This window comes from Tachypleus tridentatus, chromosome 2 (genome assembly GCF_004210375.1).
Source record: "Tachypleus tridentatus isolate NWPU-2018 chromosome 2, ASM421037v1, whole genome shotgun sequence".
NCBI classification, from domain to species: domain Eukaryota; kingdom Metazoa; phylum Arthropoda; class Merostomata; order Xiphosura; family Limulidae; genus Tachypleus; species Tachypleus tridentatus.
This window is the reverse complement of record NC_134826.1, coordinates 123,624,812-123,652,020: the sequence shown is the minus strand read 5'-3', so window position 1 is coordinate 123,652,020 and position 27,209 is coordinate 123,624,812. Positions and strand designations below refer to the sequence as shown.

The following is a 27,209-nucleotide window of genomic DNA, read 5'->3' as shown; positions in this document are numbered from 1 at the left end:
ATCAGCGCTAAATGAATATTTAATTACTTATTGAACTATTAAAGAAGAGGCTCATTCATAAAGCTAACAATACGTACTGCGTATTCCAACCAGAAAACCTTCATTACTTTGACTTTTGACTTCAATAACTGCATATTTCTAGGAAATGTGAAGTCCAAACAGGTGATATTAAAGCTGTACTCATTACTGGAATGTCAGATAGTGGCATATCTAATTTGTCCTTGAAACCGACCTAATCTTAATCGGCTTGGCTTGGTACGAACTTATATTATTGAAAGTCCTTGAATTCGAACGGAACTCAAAATGACAGGTTTTATACATGAAAGAAAAATAAATGAATAAATGTTTGCTTGTTTCAAACTTTCATGCAAAGAAAGACAGTTGTAATCAGTAATGTTACCCACCGCTAACGCTTTACCAACTCTACTTGCGTGATCTAGTAGCGCATCCATGGCCCCAAATTTGTTGAGCAGTTCAAATCTACCTGATGATGAATAATCCAATTTTTGTAGGCCCAGCATAGCCAGGTGTTTCAGGCACTGAACTCGTAATCTGAGATTCGAGGGTTTGAATCCCCATCACACTAAACATGCTCGCCCTTTCAGTCGTGGGGGCGTTATAAGTCACGGTCAATCCCATTAGTCGTTGGTAAAAGAGTAGCCCAAGAGGTGGCGGTGGGTGGTAATAACTAGTTGCCTTCCCTCTGGACTTACACTGCTAAATTAGGAACGGATAGCGTAGATAGCCTTCGTGTAGTTTTGCATGAAATTTAAAACAAACGAAACAAAAATTCCAGTTTTTGTTTCTATTATTCGAATAACTTTTCGCTTCAACTATTACATCACACATCTCAGAAACTTTACAAGTTGTTTAAGTTCGTAGTTTGGACATAAAATTTCGAATGTTATAATATAATCGTTAATAAAAGCATCATGGAATATAGCTAATAATACTAAAAAAGTTATAATATCTTGAAAGAAGTTGAAAACAACAATGAAAGGATTGCCAAGTGTTTTATTTAAAATGGGCGTCTCTTTTCGTATAATATGATGTCATACTAAAATAAAGACGCACAATAACCTTCAGCTAATAACATTCAGTTCACACACGTTTTCAGTAGTTTGACTGTACAGAAAAAATAAACACATTCAAATTGTATGTCCGATAGTCCGATAGATAATCCGATTTGGCTTTACTATAAGAAAAAACAGAATTATATGTTTATTCGTATTATCCATTCTACTCTTCTACAAATTATTTTTCTAAGTTCACTCTTAATTTTCAATAACCCATGCTTAGAGATATTACGTTAGCACGAGGTTAAACACTCATAGCCTTTCACTGGTTTGTACTAATGAGTAGAAAAGTATTATTTTTGGGTCACTACTCTAATTTTCACAACAGAAAAAATAATTCATTATCTGACCTCTCGCTGATTTACCTATAAAGGATGACAATTTGCATTTGCTATCTAAATAGCTTCAGTCCAAGTTTAAAAAAGTCTTTCTCACACAACAGTATAATGTGGCCTAGTACTGATCAAAGAACAAACAGGTTCAGAGTTAAGGTACAGATATATCAGAATAATTGCTATTCTATCTAAGAAGTCTTGTAACAATCAAGCTGAAGTGACTCTGGATGATTCCGCAATAGCTATGTCTGGTGCCTCTTTATACGTAATATCTTCGTAGGTTAATTTCCTGAGTTATTTGCAAGATTGTCTTTCTCATTCATTTTACACTTCCGACATACACCACGGAACTTTTCTTCATTTCCATATATCTATTATTTTCCTGTCTATGAACCTTTCTTTAGCCCTGTATGAAAGCGCCCTCTTTAAAAACAATTTTATATCTAAAACTTTCTATGCAGTTATTTCATGTTTTATGTACCTACCTTTAGTGCTTAATTTCTATAAAGAAAAGGAAGGGAATCAATTCTCTGTCGTTGGGAGGATAGGGGAACTTGAAAGATAATGATTTAAACGCTACTGATGCTGTTATTTAGGATGCAGTTGATGTGGAATAATGTAGTTGACTACATCAGTCAAATATCAATTCGCAATTCAACCAAGGCAGACATAAAAAGAATGATAGTGTTTCCGCCTTTAGATTAATATATATATATATATAAGTCAGGTTCGGGATTTCAGTTCCGTAGAGATCAGGCAGAAATGAAACAGTGCTTATCTTACTATTTAAATATTTTATGTAGTTCACGTTTTACTTATATCGTAGATAGGCACACATTTGAAATTTGACGTAAAGTTAATTCATGGTTTGTTTTTATTGCAGTACTTTTAGAATTTTGTGTTTCTTTCCTTCAATGAGATTATAATGTTGTCCTACAAATTAGTCGTATATCAACCACCTCAGTTTTGAACTGAACAAGTGAAGTCCGTTGCTTTCAAGTATATAAAAAAATTATTGTTTGCTTACAAACGAAACACTCTTAAGCGTATTGAAAATTTATTGCATGCTTTTCCTGAGGTATGAATAGAAAGTATGTGTTGAGGTATGACGTCACAATTTTTACATCGTGCAACTTTTAACCCATTTTACGTTAGCCTCAGTGAGAGGGCTTCTCTGGACAGATGTTTATTTTTAATATAACTATCATGTTTAGTAAGAACTTTGTTTCACTTGAACTCCTTTAACTACAGTTCCTAAGGAAGAAAAGAACTGGGTATCTCACTTATGTACACGAGTACGTTTTTTCATGACATGCACATGTGTGTAGCCTCACAACACTTACATTACACGTTCAGCGACAGCATCACGACCAAATGTCACGACTACGTGGTCTTGTCTTCCCACCTCTTCCACCTCGCACGTGGCTATTGGGTTAGACTTCACCCATCACGTTTAGCTCTTTAAATTCTTTTGGAAGCCACAACTACTTCGGGTTATGTGCTCGTGCAGTTTAAGTAAATTAAAAAACCCAGAAATTGAGGTTTCGGTGAAAGTACAACATACTCCTCTGTTTCCTACCTGTATGACCGTCAAATGAAGTACTGTCCAGAAATACTTTATGTTAGAAAAAAAACCAACATAATAATGTTTAATATAGGTACTTTTAAAAGAAAACCTAACTTGTATTTTTGCTCATATCTACAAAGTTCGCTTTGATGTCATAAGAAACTAATGGATTGGTGAGGCAGTTAATCAAAAACATTTTGCATTTTTGATAAAGCTTGTCATGACCATCAGCTAGTTTCTTTAACTAATATAGGTGTAGAATTCTGGTTCACCATGAGGCTAACGCAAATCAGCGACAATTTGATTAGCGTGAAGAAGGAATAATAACATCCGAGAAAAAAAGTCTGCCATACTCTTAGTTATTAACAATCACAGTTTTACTTAGTCCTAAAATTGCAGATGAGATCAATCAATACCCATGAGCTTTTAAAACATATTTTGCTTAAACTATTATGCAACACACATCTTATGGCACTACATGACAATAGGGTTTCATAATAACAAGAATATTAGAAAACAGTTGAACTGGAGTACCATAATATTGCAATTAATACGTTTAATTACTGCCGGGTAGGGGATCTATACTCTATTTTATTTAGAAAATGAGTGATTTTGTTTATGTTTCCTCTGGTGAATCATTTATAAATGACATTTAGATAAATGTTTTGTAGAATGCAGATCATTTAAATCGTTAACATATACGAAGTTAACCAGAAGCCAAAATCTCCACCTCCCAGCTTTAATACATTATGAAGTTAGCTGAAATCTAACAATCCCCATCTCCCAGTTTTAATACAATATCAAATTAGCTGAAATATAGCAATTTCCACTCCCAGCTTTAATACATTATGAAGGTAGCTAAAATATAAAAATCCCCATCTCCCGGCTTTAATACATTATGAAGGTAGCTAAAATATAAAAATCCCCATCTCCCAGCTTTAATACATTATGAAGTTAGCTGAAGCTAACAATCCCCATCTCACAGCTTTAATACGTTATGAAGTTAACTGAAAGCTAAAAATCCTCATCTCCCAGCTTTAATACATTATGAAGTTAGCTGAAATCTAACAATCCCCATCTCCCAGCTTTAATACAATATAAAGTTAGATAAAATCTAACAATCCCCATCTCCCAGCTTTAATACAATATGCAGTCAGCTGAAAGCTAACAATCCCCATCTCCCAGCTTTAATACATTATGAAGTTAGCTGAAATCTAACAATCCCCATCTCCCAGCTTTAATACAATATTAAGTTAACTGAAAGCTAACAATCCCCATCTCCCAGCTTTAATACATTTCATAATCTTGATCCTGATTTTATTATCTTAACCATGTGTCAGAATTGTTGTTTTCTGAGGGGTTTGGTTTGTTGTTGTTTTTTTAATTTTGCACAAAGCTACACGAGGGCTATCTGCGCTAGCCCTTCTTAACTTAGAAGTGTAAGACTAAAGGGAAGGAAGCTAGTCATCACCATCCACGGCCAATTCTTTGGCTACTCTTTTACCAACGAATACTGAGACTAATCGTCACATTATAACGCCCTATGGCTGAAAGGGTCAGCATATTTGATGTGACGGGGATTCGAACCCGCGACCCTCAGATTACGAGTCGAGTGCCTTAACCACTTGGCCATGCCGGGAATTTTTTAAGTGGAAAGCTACACTGTGAGCTAATGAATCCCGAATTTTAGTGTTATAAATCTATAGATTTATCTTAACTTACTGTCATGATTAAACAACATTCAAGTTAGTGTAACACACTAAATTTACAAAGTCCAAAAATATTGTGCACTCATAAAACTATACAACTTGATATTTAAGTTCACTTACTACAGTCTTTTTTTGTTATTGTTTATCTACACCCTTACATACGATGTATGTACTGAGTTTATTACATTATTAAAACTAATGGTAATAATTTCTCAACCTCAAATAGTTTAATGGATACCGCAACAAATATGCTGTTATACGTTTATTTTAGTGCCTACGTTTGTTTCTGTTTAGTTGTGCTTTTTGTATGTGACGTATATTCTTGACTATGTATTGCGCAAGTCCCGCCTGTTCTCGAAATTTATAGAAGATTCTTGAAATAAGAATTAACAATATTTGTTTTATGAAAATGCGCTAAAATATTGTTCAAATGTCGAAAAGGTCGCGTGATCCATATAAAAACCAGCTAGCAAGAGACAAAAGAAGAATATTATTGGTGGGCTACAGTCACTATGCTATAGGCCTCGGAAGCTATAACTGTGATAAACAAGCATTAATCGGAAAACTACAGAAATTAACTATAAATGTTATAGATTTCGAACATTAAAAAAAGTTCAGCTTCAGTGAATCAACTTTGGACGTTAGCGGTGCTAGGCCTAACGAACCAGCTAGCTTAAGCGAAGTGCAGCAATATCAACTCGGAATTAGTTTGCTCGTCATGGACCAGAATCTTCGATACAAAATTCAGTTCTGAATCGGATATAAGAATCAGTATTGTTTGTAATTTTGTCAACTCTTGTATATAAACCATCGTTTGTAATAATTCTTAGTAATAACCATTATTATAAATTGTATTGTTTTTATGTTTGTATATTAAAATATACTCTTCAAAACAAGAAACGCAAAAGGGATATTTTTGTTATTTTAAAGAGAAATATATGTAATAACGTTACAAGCTCAGATTATGTGATGTTACACGTGTTAAGGCACTGATTGTCAGACCAAAATGACAATAAAAGTTGTGCACTTTGAAAACGGAGGAAAGCATCGGATTTTTCGCCAAAACGCATGCGTGTCCAATAAATTTGTTTGAGAGATCTGCATGTTCTGCAAGTGCAACATGTGCAAAATCCCTATAAAAGTGACGGGTTCTCGGTTTCCATAGCTCAGTGTTAAGCCACCGACACGCAATACAGTTACGCCAAGACTGACTGAAGCACAACGCGACAACGCCATTGGTCGCTTGGAAGCAGGCGAATCTCGATCAGATGTTGCCAGAGCTGTGGATGTCCACCCAAGCACCATCACAAGGCTATGGAATCGTCACCAACAACATGGATCAACTCGTGACCGTCCACGATCTGGCAGACCTCGTGTGACCACGCCCGTACAAGATCGCAACATCCGGTTACGTCACCTTCGGGATAGGACCACCACTGCGACGTCTACTGCCTCAACCATACCAGGGCTGCGTAGGATTTCCGATCAGACCGCACGTAACCGTCTACGAGATGCAGGAATCCGACCTCGACGTCCAGTCAGAGGCGTCATCCTCACCCAGTAACATCGTCAAGCACGGCTGCAGTGGACTCGGGCACATCGGGTATGGCCTCATCGACGATGGAAGCATGTTTGGTTCAGCGATGAATCACGTTTTATGCTTCGTTGGCAGGATGGTTTGTTGTTTGTTTGTTTGTTTGTTTTTTGGAATTTCGCACAAAGCTACTCGAGGGCTATCTGTGCTAGTCGTCCCTAATTTAGCAGTGTAAGACTAGAGGAAAGGCAGCTAGTCATCACCACCCACCGCCAACTCTTGGGCTACTCTTTTACCAACGAATAGTGGGATTGACCGTCACATTATACGCCCCCATGGCTGGGAGGACGAGCATGTTTAGCGCGAAGCGGGCGTGAACCCGCGACCCTCGAATTACGAGTCGCACGCCTTACGCGCTTGGCCATGCCAGGCCTAGGCAGGATGGAAGGACCCGTGTTTACCGTCGCCGAGGTGAACGTTTTGCAGCAAACTGTGTGCAGGATGATGACAGATTTGGTGGTGGCAGCGTCATGATGTGGGTTGCCATCGCCTACAATGCCAAAACAGACCTTTTGCACATTCGAGGGAATCTTACGGCTCAACGATACGTCGACGAGATTCTTAGGCTCCATATGCAACCCATTATGGTGAACGTCAACGACGTTTTTCAACATGACAACGCCCGTCCTCATACAGCCCGACTCACCACTGTCTTCTTGAGACGCCACAACATCAACGTTCTTCCCTGGCCCTCCAAATCACCAGACTTAAACCCCATCGAACATCTTTGGGACGAGTTGGACCGACGTCTGCGACGGCGACAACCTCAACCTCAGACTCTACCTCAGCTTGCAGCAGCTTTGCAGGCTGAGTGGACAGCCATTCCACAGGATGTGGTTCGTCATCTCATCGCTTCCATGGGCAGGAGTTATTGATGCTCACGGGGGGGCATACTCGTTATTGACGTTGAGTGACGTTAAACTTCACCTAGTGAGCGTTGACTTCGCCTTTGCAGACTTTGGATGTTCAGCAGTGAATGTGCAAAGTTTCACACATGTCATACAGAACTACCCGGAATAAACTTGTTAACAATTTGTCTCATATTTTGCCTTTTGCGTTTCTTTTTTTGAAGAGTATATGTTTCTATTTAAAACAGAAACTATGTGTATCAATCTTGCTGGGAAATAATATAAATTTGATACATATTAGCAGTGAATTAACTTCTAAATTAAAAATAAAATTTCAGATTATTTGAAATAGTTATACCTAATGTACGTAACATAATAAATCGGATACTCGTCCGAAATAAATTATAATATGTAGCAATACAAATATATAGGAAGATAAAAATTCTATAGTTTAAACAGGTATTGTGTTAATGTTACAATCATAACGGTCTTTTGAACTTTTGAAGTTCGAATGGCGTAAAAGTTTTATAGCAATATAAATAAATCAATGCCTTGAGCTATTGAATATGATGATGAGAGTAAATTATGTCTTCAGATGTTATACTTTAGCTACGATTCAGCGTATAAATAAAAGCATGAATACATGATAAATTTGATTAAGTAGAAGCATGCCCGGCATGGCCAGGTGGTTAAGGCATTCGACTCATAATCTGAGGGTCGCGGGTTCGAATCCCCGTCACGCCAGATATGTGCTCGCTCTTTCAGCCGTGGAGGCATTATAATGTGACGGTTAATACCACTATTCGTTGGTAAAAGAGTAGCCTAAGAGTTGGGTGTGGGTGATGACTACTAGCTGCCTTCCTTCTAGTCTTACACAGCTAAATTAGGACGACTAGCGCAGATAGCTCTCGAGAACCTTTGCGCGAAATTCAAACCAAACCAAAACCAAGTAGAGGCATTGCGTTTCCTCGTATTAACTGCCATATAATTATACTAGCTTTACACTTCTGATAAAGATATAATAAATAAAGATAATATAAGTTAAACTGTATTCATAAAACGGGAGAGATAGCCCGAAAAATTCCTAATTATCATCTTGTCTTCCTATCTATGATGGATGACTTACTAACTCACATACATAGTCTTGCTTTAAATGAAAGTGAATATGCGTTTTCAATTTGATCGAGTTGAACCGATATAACTGAAACTAACTTGTCTTTATCAGTCGTGAAAGTGAAATATTGTTATAGCTTTTGCACTTCACTTTATATTGTTTTTAAAAAAAAGAAAAAGCTTTCTTCAAAAGGTATGTGAACCAGCCGAAACATATACATATAAAGAGGAAGTAACATATGCAGTGAAACAGGCTAGTTTTCTTACGCATAAAAAAACATTTTATGATATGGTAAATAATGCAGCAAAATGAACCAGATACATATTTTCAATCAAAAAAAATTTTAGTTGCCTACGTGTGACTTGTAAACCCCAGAATGATACGCGATGCAGTTGACAGTGAAGGTGGATAGATAAATTTTAAGTGATGGAAGAAAACAACCCGAAATAAATTGTAATACGTAACATAATAAATCAGAGCCTCGTCCAGGATAAAGCATAATATACAACAAAAGTAACTTTTAAAAAGTTACCATTGTTGTAATACATTAACACACGTTGACGTAATACTATTTTACACCAATCGAAAATCTGAATTCGAAAAGTGAATTAACTCTTAACATATATTAAATTTATGTTATTTGCCAACACAATTGATACACAGATTTTTCTTTTTTAACATAAATATATTTTAATATACAAACAATAAAAAAGACAATACAATTTATAATAATGGTTATTATTAATATTTATTAATGATGGTTTATATAGAAGAGTTTACAAACTTACAGAAAATACCGAGTCTTATATCTGGTCTAGAGCTGAATATTTTATCGATGATCCAAATCCACGATGAACAGATCACTTCTGATCTTATATTGCTACCACACCTCGTTTAAGCTAGCTATCGTGATTGGCCTCACACCCTTACAAGCTGACGTTTTCCGGCGAAGATATTTAATGTCCTCATAAAAATTCTATCGTCCGAAGTTAATTTACTGAAGTTGAACAGTTTGTAAATGTTCAAAATCTATAAACCTTCCTGGTGAAATTCTGTAGTTTTCCGATTAATGGGAGTTAATCATAATTGTGGTTTCTGAAGTCTATAACACACTGACTATTGCTGACCAATAACAAACTTCTTCTATGACTGCTTTTATATGAATCAAGCGAGTCTCTCGAAGTTTCTACAATGTTTTTGCGCGTTTTCATAAAACAAATATTATTAATTCTAACTCTTAAAAATGTTCTACGGATTTCGAGTACAGGCGGGACTTGCGCAATGCACAGTTGATAATATACTTCACACATACAAAAAAGAAAATTATACTGGAACAAGCATGGGTAACCATAATATTCGTATAAAGGTAAATCCTTTACACTATCCATTTGTCTTGGCTCCACTTCTGTTTGTTCTTTTACCTTTTCTGAGTGGACTGAATTTACTAGTTATCAGGATTGTAGGTAGGAAAAATACAGATTTTCAAGTTATCGACTTGTTTTTGTTCTGGGTACTATCAGTTGAGATCAAAAGATTTTATCATATTAAGTACATACCAAAAACAGTTTCTGTAATATACACTAATATTAAAAATGTTTTGAGAGTGATCACTATCTTAAGGTTCTATTAAATACGCCAATCAAATATGAATTCGTAAAGCAACTAAGATAGTTTTAACTTAATTTCATTGTTTCCGCCTTTAGATTAAAAAGCATGTTTCTTATCTCAGGTCCGAAGAGATCTATCAGAATTAAACAAAGATCCGATAACATCTCCAAGAGGGGACAAACCAACCTGTTAGTGTGTAATTCCTAATTTCTCTAAGGTGTGCTTTGACTAATTTTTTCTTTCACAGTGTGCTGTTTTACCTAAAAGACTGTTCTTATCATATTCCACAAGCGATACAACCTTTGCTATAAACTGTTGCTTCCGGTAGTCTCCATTGGCAACAAAACATCCAAAGGATCCAAAACACGCAATCTGTTTACAGTATCATAAAACCATCTAACGCATTTGGTTTTTCTTTGTTTGATAATACATGTTAAGCCTTTTTTTCAGGAGTACTTTTTGGTTCAAGTCACCAATGAGAACCACAGCTAAGATAATGCGAGCAATATCCTATGCGTGTGTCATATTGGTTAATTCCCTATTTTATCAGGACGTCATGTATTCCACGTCAAATTAGTTGCTCAACCCATGGAAATATATTAACAAAGGAAATCAACAATGCTACTTGAGGCTTAATTTTGTTCCCGTTTGTTGTTGTTTTTTGGGGATGATTCTAAATGATTTCTAGGGGCTTGTTTGTTTGTTTTGGAATTTCGCGCAAAGCTACTCGAGGGCTATCTGCGCTAGTCATCATCACCCACCGCCAACTCTTGGGATACTCTTTTACCAACGAATAGTGGGATTGACCGTAACATTATAGCACCCCTACGGCTGAAAAAGCGAGCATGTTTGGTGCGGCGGGAATTCGAACCCGCGACCCTCAGGTTACGAGTCAAACGCCTTAACCCACTTGGCCATGCTGAGCCATTTCTAGGGGCTACTGGTTCTCTGTCAGATCTTGAATGTTACTTAAAAGAAAATGCAAATAGCATATGGCCTGACACTGGATTGTACAGTACACGCACTAAAAGCGTCAAACTAGAACCTTATTGTCGAACTTTTATAAACTTTTTATGGGTGAGGCAATTGCTCGTTATGCTCCCCAATCAATGTAGTCTCTGAAGGAAATCCGTTAAATCGAGTTTCAGACTAAGTATATGTAGACTCTTTAAGAGTTCTTGAATCTGATAGAATTAGAAACACTAGACCACATTTATTCGTATAATAAATGCTGTGTTCATACAAGTTTGAGTGTAGCAGCATTGTGCATCACAACTATAATATTTTCGATAATCAAAGTAACACGACATTTTTTTCATCGCAGTTATATGTATACAGTTTGTAATATCTCTAAAACAACAAATGTTTAATATTCACTCGCAAGACTTGCCTAAAAGATTCCATAATAGTTATAAGTTTACACAGATTAACATTCTTACAAACCTATTACTGAATATCGCACGCTGTTGGAACAAAACTTGTCTCCTTAATGTAAGTACTAGTAACAAGACTCCTTATACGAAAGGTTAATCGCACGTTATAAAATCTAATTGAATATGTTAAGCACATGATGTATCGCCACAGGTGCTAGCCATGGTTCCACAGCTGGCACGTTTATATACTTGATTCAGCACGATTCACAACCATTCGGTAAGGCATTTTGCTACATGTAGACTTATGTCTAGATTTTCACAGATTTTGAGAAAGAATATTCTTACAGTGAGTATGTCACATGACGTAGGACGTAAGGATAGAACGTTTCAAAGAAAGAAGACTTCAGCGTTTTCCATGGAAGTTGGAAAAATTCGCACAGCAGAGTGTTTAGAACAATAATAATCTCAGAAACTACACCACAAGTCAATCAGACTGGAGTACTGTCTTCATCTGTAAAGTGCAAAAGGATTTGAAGTTAACAATGGTTTGTAAGCTATCATACCTCAAACCAACAGCTATTTTCATAAAAAACATGACCAAAGAAATTAAAATTACAATAATTCACTTCAGTATCATGCTTGTTAAGTTTTCTTAATGGGTTCCAATCGACCTTTGTTTTGCTTAACTGTGACCTTGGAAGACAAAGTTTAGATATACAGTGGAAAGCTTGTCGTGAAGTTGGATCCAAGATAGGACTTGTGGGCATTCGCAGAAGTTTGCTATACACTGGAAGTTATGGTACTGAAATATCATGACTATCAAAAAATGCTCAACTAACAAAGGAAAAAGTTGTTCCAAGTACAGCCTAGGAATTGAAACACCTTTCTTGCAAAATTAACTCTCTATACATTTCAAATTAAGTCTTTCATACATAAATAACAAAACAATTGGAAGTTTCTTCAAAAGTTCCAAATGTACGTTTATGATAAGTGATTTTACCTCTATAATAATAAATAAGTTAGGAAACTCAAAGTAACGCTCATAATGGTATGACATTCTGGTTAAAGAATAGACGCATGCTGCTAAGTAGAATAGTCAAACAAAAGATTCCGGAATATTTCATTGGCAAAAGTTTTAAAGAAACTAACATGAGCAAAAAGAAAAGTAAAGGAAAAAAGGACATTATGATTTTACAAAAACTGAAAATGAGGACGAAATGGTGTTTGACAAATCTACTTGAAACAGGTCGTTAACTTGAAATAAAAATGCACAAGGACCTGGCATGGCCTGGTGGTTGCGGATTCGAATCCCTTTCACCGAACATGCTTGCCATTTCAGTCGTCTGGGCGTTATGATTGACGACTAATCATACAATTTGTTGGTAAAGGAGCAACCCAAAAATTGATTGATGGTAGGTGGTGTTAACTAGTTGCCGTCTCTCTAGTCTATCATAACTAAATCACTGACGGCTAGCGCAGATAGCCCTCATGTAGCTTTGCGCGATTTTCAAAACAAACCAAGACACAATATAATTAAATTCCTACCACACTTCTACGATTGGCTTCTGTTGGTGGCTGGAACCCATTCTTTCGAAACTGTTATATCAGCCAGAAAGATAGTGAATGCTCTTTCCAAGTATTAGCCACTCACAAACAAACAAAAGCTGTATGTTCCCATGTGATTGTTAAGAAGAAGCACCATAAGGCCAGCTTAAAGGTCTTGGGAAACAATAAATCAGTCTTAAGACTTAAAATGTCTAGATTAGTACCTAACACACAGATGACCAACTTAAGAGTCACATTTTCTGAACATCCAATGTAAACATTCGGGTTTCTAAGAAACGTGTAAGAAAATTCAGAGTTTTATATCTAAAACTAACTAACATTTACAGAAAGGAATAGTTCCTGTCATAACGTTCCACAACAATAAACAGACTGCGTACTAATTGGATAAACAAGTCTTAAAAATTTGGAATAGATTTTCAAACGAGTTTTTTTTTTTCGTTATTCGTGGGATTAAAAAAAATAAACTTATACTAATATAGGGTTAACTTATGAATGGTATATTGATGACAGTGATAAAGAGCCAGACACACTCAAATGCAAAAAAAAAAAAAAATCACATCAGTTGACATAAATGGAAACTAAAAACCTACAACGTCATCATGTCAACTGAAATAATAACATTACAACACTGGAGTGTTACCTATTCCAAAACGTAAGTTAACAATACTTTTATTCGTAAACGCGTAAAGGTAATAAATAAAGTGTCGAACGTTAATTTTCTTTTAGGTCATCCGTTTTAGAAAAAGCTGAAGCGAAAATAAATTGTTTATCCGTTTCATGTATCCCTGATTTACAATGGACTGTTGTAACCTCTTGTTATAAAACACATCCATACCTGATACCAACCAGTCATAAACATGAAGAGCAAACATTTATTTTGACTTTTCGGTGGTTCCTACAGTTAACTTTAAAGTTGTTTATAGCAACGATTAAAGTTAATTAAAGTGTGTGTGTTCGTTTGCTTTTTGTCGTTTTCTCCTTATTGGTATCAGATATTAAAAATAAAATTCTTACTTATAGCTTAACCTAACCGAATAACATACATTTTTTTATTTTTAGTTGTTACCAATGAAAAAAATTTGGACGTAGCTTAGTGCTTAGCATGACGAGTTGCATCGGGTGGTCCATGGTTCGAGGAGCAATACCTCTGAATACACCTCGCGATTTATACAATTATTTTATTCGGTTCCAGGAGCCAGGCGAAGTCCTGTAACAAGGAATGACTGACTCTCAGGTCAGTAATTCAATGTTACAGATAGTTGGCTATACGGTTTCTGACTTCGTTTATTAGCTAACATTCACGTTAAAATTACCAGTAAACATATAAAGATAATACGTGGTTAATCCAAGGGGCAAGGGTAAAAAGGGTGGCTAGTCACTTATTTTCCATGATAATGTAGAAATAACGACTCGAATCTGAGCTGGAGTATCCGCTTTCCTCGATTTGTCACTTCTTTGCCTCAGCCGCACATTTTAAAAACCGAAACTGTAAAAGGAACAACATCCAAATTCATAGTAACGACGCACCTCCAATCTTCTACAACAAGGTTATTCTGAACCTCACGAGTGAAGTGAAAGAGTTTGTTTGTTTGTTTGGAAATTTCGCACAAAGCTACTCGAGGGCTATCTGTGCTAGCCGTCCCTAATTTAGCAGTGTAAGACTAGAGGGAAGGCAGCTAGTCATCACCACCCACCGCCAACTCTTGGGCTACTCTTTTACCAATGAATAGTGGGATTGATTGTAACATTATAACGCCCTCAAAGCTGAAAAAGTGAGCATGTTTAGTGTAGCGGGGATTCGAACCCGCAACCCTCGGATTACGAGTCGCACGCCTTACGCGCTAGGCCATGCCGGGCCTGAAGTGAAAGAGAATGAAAACATTTTCGAACACCCCAGTTGAGATAGGACGCATGTAGCGCCCTCTCCTTTAAGCTGAATACCCGATGAAGTTTTTGTTTGTTTGTTGTAAAATAATTAAATAATAATAATAATAGTAAAGAGTAATAGAAGCGAAAAAGAAAAGAGAATCTAAAATGTACAGCCAACCCCAGCCCCCTGCAATATGTGCAAATTTTTGGAATTATCCAGTTTTCCTGGAAGCATGCATCAAACCCCGTGAAGTAACCGCCCTTCTAAATAAAATCCTGGATTAGACCTTATAATAAGTAAGTTTTTTTATCATTGCAAGCCTATTCATATACTTCTGAGTAGTTCAGCATTTTTATCAAAAGTGTTTTCAGATGAATCACACTGGAGATATTTTTACTTATTTACTAATTATGTTATGAACATATAAGTTAACACATTTTCAAATCTGGAATCATATATGTAAATATATATATACATATATTCTTTGAATACCATAGGATAACACAGATATTATGATGGCCGACGATTTTTACCGAATCGTTACATTGTGTAATTGTTTCCTTTTTCTTGTCTGTCGTTTGAGTTATTGTTGATTGAACAAACAATCATGAGTAGAAACGTGTTTTTTGTTAAATAATATAAGGCTCCAACAATGCTATTATGTTAAATTTTCATTCTGAGACACACATTGTTGTAAAACTATAAAACAATTATGTGTGCACAATATTCTGAAATTATTTACCTGCGTTTTAAAGTCACGACTCTTGAACTTTAGTTGAAGTGCCGATCAAAATTTTATTAGACCAATGAAGAAAGCATAGCATATCAGGACAGCGAGATAACTGGAGTTTTAACACATTTAAAAAGTTGATATATTTATTAAAGTAATTACCAGACATGCTGCGAATATGGATTAATAAAAGGGTTCTAGAACTAATCACGAATAACTGCCTAGTGCAGTTCTTATTTCGTCAATCAGTTTATTTTCATGAGTGTATAATTATTAACGGTGTATAATGTTATAGTGCTTTATTTATCTTGCCTCGTGACCTACGTCCGTGTCAATGCCACCTGGTTGTAACAACGTTAAAGAGATTTTGTTTAAAAGTGTTTTGAGATTTTTTAATACTACCTTAATATTTCCAACAAAGATGTATTTGCAGTACATCTTGCAATATGTTTTGTTTTCAAAAACATTTAAACATGTTTAAAGTAAAAGAAACTAAACGTTGACTAACTGCAAAACTTTATTCTAAGCATCCGCTTGGTCAACACTTCCCTTTTAATCAAGGATAACGTTTAGTGTAATCGCAGTTTAAAACAAAAACTAATATTTGCAGTCTAGTTTATTAGTTTTGTTCTGTGTGTTTATTTATTTATTTATTGTGTCCCACAAATCGGAGAGTTATATGTACCCGTTCTTTGTGAATATGAAAGAAAAACATATATTTCACAGGTATAAGTCACGTTAGGTGTAATGATTGAGCATGAAACAGAGACCATGCCTTAAGGTTGTATATGTATATATAAAGTCAAGAAAATGGTTACGTTTACGAAACTGAAATATAAAGGTTTCGTTATGTCATGATTATTTACCAGGTAGACTTAAAAAAAATAACAAGGGTTAAGTGATGTTATGTACGTTACTTGACACACTTTCTAATGACTTTTTAAAATTTATTGGCATACTGTAAATCTCAGCTTCTAACTGCACGTACCACTAGTGTATTATGGAGGCTGTCTCATCAGGTCGATAGACACCAGGTATCATATCGACTCGTCTCAAACCAGACGTCGTTGTGTGTATGTGAGTAGGCGACTGCAAGTCTTGGCGAGTTCACGTGAACGGAAACTCCCTTGACCTTCTCTTATTTTTTAATCTCCAGTGGGAGTTTATGTTGAATATCCATTTGGTTACTCTAAGAAATCAGATTGTGGTCGGTTGGTGGGTGTTTAACAAAATGCATGTATTTCAATAAGCATGTTCAGACTGAATACGAGACCTATATCAAGTTTTTTTAAGAAAACAGCTACAAGTAAGCCTTAGAAACTTAAGTAGATGAATAAATAGACAGTGGTGGATAGACGAATAGCCAGAGGGAAAGAGGGTGAACGAACAGGGCAGACAAATACATAATAGGGAGAACGGAATCATCTTACAAGAGTACTGCCGCACAGTATTTAATGAACTAGTGTTACTTAGTGTTTAACATATCAGAATGCAGATCAAAGGGTCTAGGGTTCGAGATGATGCCACTATATAGATATGATTGCCTTTCCTTTGGTCATTAGCTCAAAATTATGACAGTATAACAGAAAACCAGGGACCTCTGACCCAGCCATTTAGCCCACGTGCGCGTAAGAGACTTTTTCGGGTTTGAAATTTCAGTTCAAGTGTTATTGAATAACAATTTAGACTGTGACAATTGGAATAGTAACCTATTGTAATTATATCAATGATGACAAAACGTGCATCTTACCAAGAAAAATAAATAGTTAATAGAAAAAAAATATGCTTTTTTTATAATCAAAGTTCTCTACAAAGTTATTGTAATTTAATACATAGAGTAGGCACATTAAGTGGAAATAAAACAGTTGATTTTAGATTTGATTTATTTCTTAGGTTTGAAGTTAGCGTAGACAGTTTGATCCTTATTCGGAGACAAATTCTAAAATTCTAAAACATCCTGTCTCTATGTCGGTATGTCTGCGGACGCACTCCGCTAAAAACCGGGTTTCGATACCCATGGTGGGCAGGGCACAGATAGTTAATTGTGTAATTTTGTGTTTAATTCTAAAAGAAATAAATCTACGACATCTTTAGTGCTTAATAATCGTTCACTTGTGTGTTACACATTTTGAGATGTGCATCATGATCATGCATTTCTTAATATATTTACTACCCCAAACTTGTCTTAATTCATGTTGCTAGTAGGAGTTTTGAAATTGTTATTCAGAATAAAAACTACCCAATGTCTTTGCGAAAGTCACACAACAGCTCACGAAAATCTACTACCGTAGCGAAAGGCAATGTTTTGTTTTTGCCATTATATTTTAAAATTTCATTTACACATTTGGACTGTTTCATTTACAGCGGCCCCCCGCTAGTACAGCGGTATGTCTCCGGATTAAAACGCTAAAATCAGGGGTTCGATTCCTCTCGGTGGGCTGAGCAGATAGCCCAATGTGGCTTTGCTATAAGAAAAACACACACACTTACAGCGAGCGTCTAAGGCGAAAGAAAAAGAATACAGTAAGTATAATATTTGTTATTTTTATTGGTTCATGGATAGGGAAGGATCTTTCATCTACTTATTACGAACGTATAAAATCTTAAGATGTATATATACACGAAAAAAGTCTTAAAACTTTTAAGACTTACCAATAATTTCTAAACGATTTTCTTTATTAAAATTGTTAAAATCCTACTCTCTGTATTCTGTCATATATGTATGTAATTTGTGGTTTAGCTATTAAGTATAAAAGACATACCGGTACATATTTTAATTGAAACTTTTTTTTCCGCTTGAAGAACACTTTATCAGAGCGCCCCCATACATTTAATGAATACATTAATAAACCAGTATCTCAGCTCTGAATAGGCTCAATGCCTCTACACAGCAATAAACCAAGCACATAAGAATGTAAAATGTTTAAATTGTGAAACACCAGCCTTGCTTATCTATATCTTGCTTTGAAGGACCAGTATATTAACTGCAAGGATATAACAACTTGAACCTGTTATACTGTACACTCCGACTTTCCCAAATGGAAACAAGCTGCTATTTCCTTCGTAACGCCGTATCGAAGGGTGAAACATTTTTTATTGCTGACATTTCCATGCTTTACAGTCCATCTTTCTTCTTTCAAAGCCCGGAACGAGAAAGCGTATAGACTATAGACCATTATTACACTCAGAAAACAACTTTTAACAAAGTTTTAAAGAAGACCATGCACTGCTTTCTTGAAGAAAAAACAAATGGTTGAGTGTAGTTAAAGAAATATTATACAATAGCTTAATCAAGCAGTATTTATCCCAAGATAAAAAATAGCTATTATATTTATATTTGTGCGTGTAAGCCATTTTAAGATATCTTTTGAAACAAACAAGAAACTTTAAAAATTGCGTAATAGTTTACGCTAACAATATTATATATTTGTTTCATGTAACCATCATTCGTCAACGTGAAATGATAAATATCCACCTGTGACTAAGTGGTAAGCCTCAGGGCTGATAATACTAGAATTCAGGATTGGATCCTCTCAGCGAGCATTACGAAGACGTGAATCTTTTTACTAACAGGTACATAGAATAGGCAAATCGAATGTTTATGGCAGATTTAATGTTGAACGAGATATTCTGAACAAAAAAACAGCATAACTTGTAGAATTGATAAAACACATTACAGAACTTAAGGGCTTTTCCTTACATCTCAGAATGAATAGTAATAAAATATTTTCATTACCACTAACCCTTTTTGTAGGTTAATTTTAACCTTCCAATTTACGGATCGATATGATAGTTGTTGTACGTGTTCTCGTTTAGTTTCTAGTATGTCTATGATATACAGGACCGCTTTTGACTAACTTTGATATAAAGAAATATTCCCGTAAAATTAGTAGTTGTATTTTCACATAATGTAATAATAAACAGACAATCAGCATTTATTATAAATAATAGTATTGTGCTATTAACACTTTTACTAATTGTGATTCGTTAATCACTTAGATGAAACTGATAATAACTACAACCAAATTAATGAATTAATTATAATTTTACCAAACGAATAGTCAACCAGTTTCATGTGTGCGCACGTATAGAGGAGCACCTCTATACGGCAAAACTTAAGTTGAAATTTTTGAAAACAAGAAACTATAATTCAAGCTTATTCATCGCTACCGCTGCTGAGTACATATTAATATTTGAACATTCCTTCATATAAACTTTATAGACACATATTTTCTTGTTTACTTTGTAAGACACACACACAGCTCTCTGCCATTTTCAATATATTAGACTAATTTGAAAGTATATGTATACACTCGGAGAAGAAACAATTTATAAGTAAAGATAGAAATTTCTCATATAAATATTACAGTAACTACGTAAGAATATTCTTGGCCTCTGTACTTGCATTCAATTTCTGTCATTGCTCGAATTTAAATTTTAACTATTGCTTTTCCCTTTGGACTTTTAATTAGTTTTGAAGAACTATGTCCTGTGAACATTCACAACACGTGCCTTTCAGGGAACTTAATTATATGCATTGAATCAGGTTCACTGAAAGTTTATAATCCTACAATATAATGGAATCCTCTCACACAGAAAGGCGTTCATTTGGTTATAATGGAACGAAATAAAGTTAGCGTTAGCCTAACTAAATCGTGTATTCAGAATTAAAGTAACAACAAAGAATATCATGGTCGGCATTTACTCTACAGCTGGTCTTGTTGGTTTTCAAGCCTGAAGTCATAACAGTTTTCCAATTCTATTAGACGAAAGTCTAATAAGTTGCTGAACAAATAACAGCACAGCATTAAATAAACTGAAATACTAAAGATAGCAGTAGTCTATAGAATAACCTACGAGAGCTCAGAGCATCAATTTGAAAGTGGAATGAAAAAATACAGTCAGATGTTTTAAGTTTATTATATGCTTAATTTTTATCGTTTTATTATTAAGATAATCCTTACAAATCCACAAATAAGTCAGATAATAATAGAAAGTTAAAACACAGTTATGAAATTATCACAAATAATTTATCGTTATTTTTTATTCAATTAAAAATTCAACACGCCTATAGATTATATTATACACCCTAAGAAAGTTAAGAGTTAATCAATGTACACGTAACTATTAAACTAACAAACAAACGGGAGAAACGGCGACAATCTTGCTTGACTGCTAGCACAGGTACATAAAAATAAACAGATCATAAAACAGTTAGAAATGCACCAGTAAACACTAAGTGCATAAAAATTACAAAATAAGATTTAATATTACAGTACAATAATCAAACTAATTAACACCGTTAAGAAATAACATTTACAAATTACGATTTTACATGCATTTTATTCAATGAAGATTATAACAGACAGTCAGCTGACTAGATATAAATGTAAAACCAAAGAACCGGTATAACTTCGAGTCGTTAACCAAAGCCTTTAGGTCTAACCATATTATCCTGTCTGCTTAAATTTCCTTGACAAGAGTTAGTTACACGTATACGTAACCCATTAATAAATGAGTTTCGTACAGGCAGTAGCCACCAGGTAGGGGTACCACCACCACCACAACAACAAGTTATTTACCCTCTTTCCACATCGAGATGGAAAACTTGTTCTCATACATAATGTCCTCGTTTCTGTCGGGTCAAATCTACGTCAGGTTATAAAAGTGACGACAAAATCTACAATCTTTAGAAGGTTGTGCTGCCATAGCAACAGAACTTGAACTTAATTTATAAGTTAATCTTTTTCTCCCTAATTACTGATAACGTTTCGTGAGACTTACGACGTAAATAATTAAACCAGTAAACATTTCTTTAGTGTAAATTTTCAATGACAGTGACTATCTTTAAAAGCAATGTTTCTTATTTAAATATTTTATATATTTCAAGACAAATTAAAAGAATAATAATAATAAATAACAAACACACGTAAATAGGAAAACATACGAGGGCTGTTCAAAAAATACGCGGACTGACGTCATAAAACAAAATGTACTTTATTTAGAAGTTACAGGTCTGGGACCCCTTCAAAGTACTCTCCTCTCCAACGCACACACTTATCCCAACGGTGTTTCCATTTGTTGAAACAGTCCTGGTACGCTTCTTTTGTAATGTCCTCCAGCTCCTTCGTCGCATTTGCCTTAATCTCGGGAATCGTCTCAAATCTTCTTCCTTTCAAGGGTCTTTTGAGTTTGGGGAACAAGAAAAAATCGCAAGAAGCAAGGTCAGGTGAGTAGGGGGGGGGGGAAGAACAGTGATCGAGTGTTTGGCCAAAAACTCACGAGTTCTGAGGCACAAATTTCGCAGCAATGCGGTGCATCTTCAATTTTTTCGGTCAAAATCTCGTAACAAGATCCAACTGATATCCCACACTCTTCAGCAAGTTCCCTAACAGTCAGACGTCGATTTGCTTGCACCAGAATGTTGATTTTGTCGACGTGTGGGTCGTCAGTTGACGTGGAAGGACGTCCAGGACGCTCACCATCTTCAATGGACTGTCGACCATCCTTAAAACGTTCATGCCACTTGAAACATGCCGTACGCTTCATAGCAACATCACCGTAAGCCGTGTTAAGCATAGCAAAAGTTTCAGTCGCAGAGTTTCCAAGTTTAACACAAAATTTCACAGCAAGTCGTTGCTCCTTCAGGTTATTCATTCTGAAATCCGCCAAATGAAAAAAATCGCACTTCACTTAAAACCGCGTAGCTAATACACAAATGAAGATATCTGCAATCGGAAAATGGCGTCGTAATCAGCTGATCTGTGCAAACCTAGCGACACCAAGCGGATTCCCCTGGAACCAACTGGAGCCGCGCAATTCAAACAGTCCGCGTATTTTTTTAACAGACCTCGTATCCCTAAATGCGTAGTAACTGTTCTAATTCGATAACTTCCAAACATTTTTCCACTGGAAATTAGAATGAGGTGGTTAAATCCATGTATTTTAAGAAGTATTCCATCATGCAGTGAACATATTTACTTGTTGATGAATTTTTCCTACTGTGTTTAGATTTTTTTATTCGCAATGCAGCTGATCGTCGAATGGCTCTGTTCATGTTTTTCAAATACAAACTTTGAGCTCATAGCTCCATCTCTTGACCGATTTGAGATCTAATTACAGCCGTGGCTATTGAGAATTCTTGCTTGTTCCCAGTGAGAATGTTATCACCAACATTATATTAATAAAACAAGTACAATATAGTACACACCATCTTTTTTAAAGATTCCAGTAGTATTTTATATTTCTGAATATGAGTGAAATTTTAGACTATTGCACTAGTATTTTATATTTCTCGACACTCTTAAAATGGTAGCCTATTGCACTTTCCATTTTTACATTTTTAAAAACGAGAAATGACAAGTCAATTGTTCAGTAACTCGGCTGTTCTAAAATGTAACCCACAACGCTTATCTTACATTAATTATTGATTCTTATTCTCCTTTTGCAATTAAATAAACTATCACTGAAGATCCTCCTGCTCCTATATCACCCACCTTCCTTCATCGCCATCCACTCTTCTATTCAGCACCATCAACCCTCAGACCTCAAATTTTCGTAAGTTAATTCTTGACCTTGTTATTTTCTTCCTTTCCATAAATGTTTGATAGTTTCTTCCTCATTCATATCATATTATTTTCCAGTCCTTGCATTCATATCACCCATTTATATCATATTATGTGCTTTCTTTCCTGGAAAATTCCCTCAATTATTTACCTTTTCTGATAATTATACATCGCAAAAATGATTCCCTCTTGTTTCTGTTTCTTGTATTTTATTGTCGGCCCCATCTGCTCTTCTTCTGCCTTCAATTTTGATCATAAAAGTTACCTTTTCTTCTGTTATACTACCTCCTTTTGCCAGTTCTTTGTTGTTGTTTTGTATTTCTCTCTGACATTTTAATTTCTCACTTGTACGTGATGTCAAGTTTATTCTCTATTATACTTCAGGCTTCATATTTCCAAACATAAACTTAAACATGTCCTTATTCACATTAAATATTGCTGCCACAGTTCACATTAATATTTCATAATTTTTTTCTTTTACTTGTTAGTTTATTATTTTCTATTAACTGTATTGTGTGGATCTCTTTTTTTTCTCTGTCCTATTACTCCAGTTTTCTGCCTCTTTACTTACCCAAAATTTCTTGTTCTTCGCTTATCAAATTCATATATTTTGTTATCTAAGTTTTCTGACTTTCATTTAAAAACTTTGTTTCCCCTCGGTGGACTCAGCAGATAGCTCAATGTGGCTTTACCATAAGAAAACACACACATTTAAAAACCACTTCTAAACTCTATCCCATTCAAAATCTTGGCTTTCAATTCTTCTCTTTCCATATTACACAATCACGCCCTTTCCCTCTTCGTTAAATTTTATGAGGTAGTTGTCCTTAAGATAGACTTCCATACTTCCATACCTTTTAAATTCCTTTACTTACTGTTCTTTGTTTTCCAAATATTTTACACTCATATAATTTTCAGCGTTGGGCACTTTCTTCCTTGTGTTCCTACTCAATGTGTTCGAGCAATTCCCAATGAAACAAATTCATAAGTTCCGTCCCATATAAATGTATTTTTAAATCTAACTTATGTTACGTCTTTTACATCTATTTTCCAATCCATAATTTTGTTTGTTTGTTTGATAATGGGTCAACACCATCTTTCGTCAACTCCTGAGCTACTTTTCACCAACTAATAGAACTGTGTAATTATAACTCTTCTACTGCTGAAAGTGAGAATGTTTCTCTAGATGGGATTCTATTCTATAACCTCCAAATTGCGACTCGAAGGTCACAACTGCCAGGTCATGCGAGGCCCTTTTTTTGCTTACTCTGCTAACTTTTCTCTCAAGACCCAAAATTCTGTTTCAAATTACGTCTTTTCTGTTTTCCTTTTTTAAAGTTACATTCAATTCATCCAGTTATAATTTAATTTCTTCGTTCTTTGTTTCTACTTTGCTTACACTTTGCTTTTTCTTTCCTTTTTTCGTAAGTAACATAATATCTTAGATGGTTTGAAAACTTTAATGGACTGCAATTGCCTGTTGAAAGAAACAGAGATAACTTCCAGCTTCTATGATAAGGTCTTTGTCAGATATATGTTTTGATATCTTTTTAAACTTTCTTCAGCTGAAAACATATCTCTCTCATTTAGACAAACTCGCCTACGGTAGCTCAGTGGTAATCATGTGGACTTATACACTAAACACTGGGTTTCGATGCCAGTGACACATAGAGCACAAATAGCCAACTACGTATCTTTCAGCTTAACAGCAAACAACAAATAAAACTGATATCTTTTATTTTTAACCAAATCTCCTACCTTCATTAAATAAGCCAATTCTTCATGACGTATTCAATGGTAATTCTGAAGAACAAAAACGGAGTTTCGATACCCGTGGTAGGCACAGCACAGACAGCCCACCGTGTAGCTTTGCACTCAGAAACAAACAAACAAAACCATTTGTGACGATTCCATTGGTTGAGCATCCTCAAATTTACTATACTTTTAGTTACAAAACATGTCTTCTCTATACGTAACAAACGTCTTCAACACTGAATCATCAAGCCCTCCAAATATTTTGCTTTTTAACAACTTTCTTGTGTTATTTTCAAGTGGAACTTTGTTAAAACACGTCTACCCTCAACTCAAACAGTCAGTGCCTTTACAAAATTTAATTATACTTGTGAAACCTTACTTGTATATGAATGACTTCAACAAAACATTTATCTTTATTATCAACGAAACAAGGTATTTTGTTATTAAACTTTAAACCTATACCACCACCATAATTTAGCAAATCCTAAATAAGTTCTTAATGAAATTATTGAATTAGCAAACATAATAAACATAAATAACAACTAAAATAACTGCTTCACAATACATTTATATTATTTTTGGTAGTAGTAATTTTTAATTTTATACTTATATATTTACAAATGTTAAAATATTTATGTTTTAAATACATAATATACGTACCGGACTGTTCCAGATTTCACTCATAAATATTTTATACCGAAAGAGAAACAGAAAATGAAGTGTATGTTTTATATATATATATGCATAGTAAATCACTATGCATGCTTATTTCTTTTTGAAGCTTAAAAATTAATAAAAATATAGAATTTCTTTCAGAAATGTTCTATTTTAATTCTATAGTGCATGAGGATAGAGAAATGATGAAATTAAAATAAGATGTCTTTAAATCAAAGTTTTTTAATGTGAATTATAGTTACTATTAAATAGTTATTTGTTCAAAAAAAATGACTAATGAGCTTCAATGGTTATGAATTTACAATGTTAAATTTCCTGCAAGAGTAAGCTCGTGTCGAGTAACCGTGAGTTCCGCGTTTCGAGCTACAACTACCGCGAGCACTTACCGCATACGTTCATCCAGCCCTCGACTCGACACGGAAAATCGTATCTTCCACGTTTAAACATGATGAAACGGTCCATTTAAAGCCTTTTATCTCAGTTGTTTTTCAATTCCATGGAAGTCGCTTTAACATCTCCCAAATGTTATTTATACACAGGATTTCAGTCTCAGCATCTTTAAATATTCGGTCTACACCTGCACCTAACAACCGTTTAGATATGGACACTGAAAATCTTCTGGTGATAAACACTTTACGCTTTTTGAAGTGTAAGCTATTTCGAATCCTAGAGGGCGCCACAAATTAGTACCCGCAATACCGGTTCACCCGCACGACTTTTAAGTAGAGCATGCGTATAAGACGCAAGTACAACCATTTCTTACGAAATGTTCGCCGTAATAATATAAACATCGACAAGCAATAACCATATGAAATACCAATTTGTTTTTTCTAAACTAAACCGCAAACTTATGTGTAACAAAAGCCCGAGGATTAGTTTCTATTATGATTTTTTGCATCCTTTACTCGTAATCTGAAGGTCGTGGGTTCGAATCCTCGTCACAACAAACATGCTCGCCCTTTCAGCTGTGGTGGCGTTATAATGTGACAGTCAATCCCACTATTTTTTGGTAAAAGAGCAGCCTAAGAATTGGCGATAGTGTGTGGTGACGACAATCATCCTTCACTCCAGTCTGACACTGCTAAATTAGGGACAGATCGCCGTCGTGTAGCTTTGCTTGAAATTCAGAACAAACGGACATACCACTTAAATATTTACTGTGTTACAGGAAAATATTGTTATCGAGATAAGTACACACAATGGTTGATATTTGTATACTTAATCCAAACTCAAACATAAATTATTTTTTATTATTATTTCATTTTCTGTGAATCACATTTTAATTATTCATTGTCGCCCATTATCAACCCGGCAACTCAAATGAAGTGGTGTTGCCCAGCAAAATCTGGGTTTTGCCTGTCAAGCAACTGCTTAACACAAATTTTCACACTATTTTCAGTAAAAAAATTTTAATTTTTATTTTTGAAGATAAGCAATTGGAGACTATCACTTTTGATAACGTGATATTGTAGCGTTAAAGTTGAGGCGTGAGTTGCTCACATTAACCTATTTTTCTGACTCTACTTATCAACTGTAGATATTATTGTCACTGAGCCAGGGGATATTAAATCAATATGTGATCATAAGAGTGTGTATAACGCTAAGGTTTGGTGTTCGATTTTTGCAGTAGGTACAGCTTTGCGCTTAACGACAATCAGACGAGTAGTGCACGAGGATTCAAATCTATCTTATACTGATATTTATTGCAACAGCTATAGAACCTATTATAACAGACTCATTGATTATTTGAAGTTAAGCACAAGCTGCCTTCCCTCTAGTCTCAGACTGCTAAATTAGGGACGTCTAGAGCAGATGGCTTTCGTG

The 27,209-nt window shown here is 35.1% G+C and overlaps 1 protein-coding gene across 2 annotated transcripts in view; it reads right to left on the bottom strand.

Annotated features, from left to right (window-relative positions):
* LOC143245005 (ras GTPase-activating protein nGAP-like) overlaps nucleotides 1-26,007 on the bottom strand; it is a 250,976-nt gene extending 224,969 nt beyond the window's left edge. Inside the window, exon 1 of one of the 2 annotated variants that reach the window (XM_076490726.1) lies at nucleotides 25,772-26,007. In XM_076490726.1, coding sequence (XP_076346841.1) covers nucleotides 25,772-25,847 — 76 coding nt within the window. In that variant the 5' untranslated portion in view covers nucleotides 25,848-26,007. Of the gene's footprint in view, nucleotides 1-24,713; nucleotides 24,766-25,771 lie in introns of those variants that run through there. The other variant, XM_076490729.1, reaches the window with a different exon arrangement.
* Between the last annotated feature and the right edge of the window lie 1,202 nt (nucleotides 26,008-27,209).